Source organism: Eupeodes corollae, chromosome 3 (genome assembly GCF_945859685.1).
Source record: "Eupeodes corollae chromosome 3, idEupCoro1.1, whole genome shotgun sequence".
NCBI classification, from domain to species: domain Eukaryota; kingdom Metazoa; phylum Arthropoda; class Insecta; order Diptera; family Syrphidae; genus Eupeodes; species Eupeodes corollae.
Genome location: NC_079149.1, coordinates 15,199,055 through 15,200,700, shown reverse-complemented (window position 1 = coordinate 15,200,700; position 1,646 = coordinate 15,199,055). Strand labels below are relative to the sequence as shown.

Sequence of the window (1,646 nt, the reverse complement as noted above, 5' to 3'; positions counted from 1 at the left end):
TCGCTTGTCCTTCGATATTATAGTCATGATCCAGAAAGGAGACTTGAAGAGTAGGGTGGATGAAAAAGCTTACGCAGTTCAACAAACGTTTAACAAAACATCTTCAGAATATAACCGGGAAAACCATCCGGACCACCGGATTGGTGTGTGTTATGATCTTTTAGGACTCTAGATACTGTACGTAAAATAATCTTATTAATTGAATTGTGATTAGATTTATCTATGGAGCTAACAAATGAAGTGTTATTGAAAGCGATCGTAGGATGTGGAGAAGAATTCCGAAAAATTTAAACCTTACCCAAGTCAAGTGTCACAGCTCAAACAAGAAATCCAAAAGAAAAACATCAAATTCTTGTTATCACTTTAAAAAGCTATTAGCTAAAATTTATTAAAATATTTCTAATTACAATAGAAGCACAGAAAAATAACTTTGTTCAAATTAAAATTAGGCTGTTGTTTTTTCCTTATATTGTATTATTCCTTTTTCTATAAGATCCGGAACCTCAACTGCGAGCCATGGTGCTAACTACAAAACAAAAAATATAAACAACAATTAGTTAAATTGTATATTAATACGTTTCTAAGGTCTTGGGGCTCATTTAAATCCACTTTATAAATTCTTTAAGTACTCACCCCTAAGGCCATCGCATGTGCTATTCCGAATTTGGGTACATTTCTCGCCCACAATGGCTTGAAGTGGTCAGTTAGGCAGATCTTTCCACCGCGGTACATTTTCGCCGTTTTGCCATCCAATTCGGGAAGAGCAATCTCCGGTGAAGTTGCAGGATATGTAACGGGCATCTGATGATTTAGAAACACAATATTAATTCACATTTAATTAAATTCAGAGCAAAACCAACTCACATCGAATTCCACGTCAAATTCATATTTCAACAGGTTGTGCATGTACCAGCATTTGCCAAACCATTTTGTACCATCTTTATTTGATTCCAAACGAAACCAATCAGTTCCGGATTCTTTATTGTTTTGTACATACTGACAAAAAAAAATTGATTTTAAGGGTTTAAAGTTTAAAAAGTTGTAAAGTAGAAATTAGTTGATTACCTTGATTAGGGACATGTATTCTTCTTTGAGACGTTGTACCCATAGATCTTTGTCTCTGGGTCCAGCTCGCACTGATAACAGTGGAATGCCACTTAGAGTTTTTTTAGTATTTGCATCAACCATAATTATTGTTAAATGCTTGTTTTATTTAGAAAATAAGGAGAGTAATTAAGAAAATATAAATGTTTTGTTATGAAAAATACAACAAATGATTACCAACCAACAAGAGCTGCTGATGATGACAGATGACACGTTAGCAAAACTGTCAAGCAACAAAATGAATCCAAATGAATTATTTTGCATATTTATTTTGGGGTGTGTTGATAGAATCGGAACCTAGTGTGGTGATTCTTGAAAGTTCAGAGCTGGTATCATGAAAAAAGTAATAATGGAATACAAACTGAGATTTGCCGAATAACAGGCTCAACTTTCCATTACCGCAGCACGAATTTCGACTCGCGGTTTTGTTAATTTGATAGATATGTGCAAATAAATAATAACTATAGCAATTTTAGAGCGAGGAAACATTTATTTATATTTTCAATTAATTTTCAAAGTTAACTTTTTCACAGATAAAAAAT

General features: G+C 33.4%; 1 protein-coding gene across 2 annotated transcripts; it reads right to left on the bottom strand.

Annotated features, from left to right (window-relative positions):
- Nucleotides 1-349: 349 nt before the first annotated feature.
- On the bottom strand, nucleotides 350-1,385 carry LOC129950862 (ubiquitin-fold modifier-conjugating enzyme 1). 2 transcript variants are annotated; one of them, XM_056062786.1, is made up of 5 exons: nucleotides 1,286-1,385; nucleotides 1,066-1,203; nucleotides 865-996; nucleotides 634-801; nucleotides 350-526 (listed from the first exon to the last, which is right to left on the bottom strand). In XM_056062786.1, the coding sequence occupies exons 2-5, from the start codon at nucleotides 1,186-1,188 to the stop codon at nucleotides 446-448; spliced, it is 504 nt and encodes a 167-aa protein (XP_055918761.1). In that variant the 5' UTR covers nucleotides 1,189-1,203; nucleotides 1,286-1,385; the 3' UTR covers nucleotides 350-445. The 2 variants fall into 2 exon arrangements, with proteins under 2 accessions (XP_055918761.1, XP_055918760.1); XM_056062785.1 differs by lacking the exon at nucleotides 1,286-1,385 and having other exon boundaries at nucleotides 1,066-1,279.
- Between the last annotated feature and the right edge of the window lie 261 nt (nucleotides 1,386-1,646).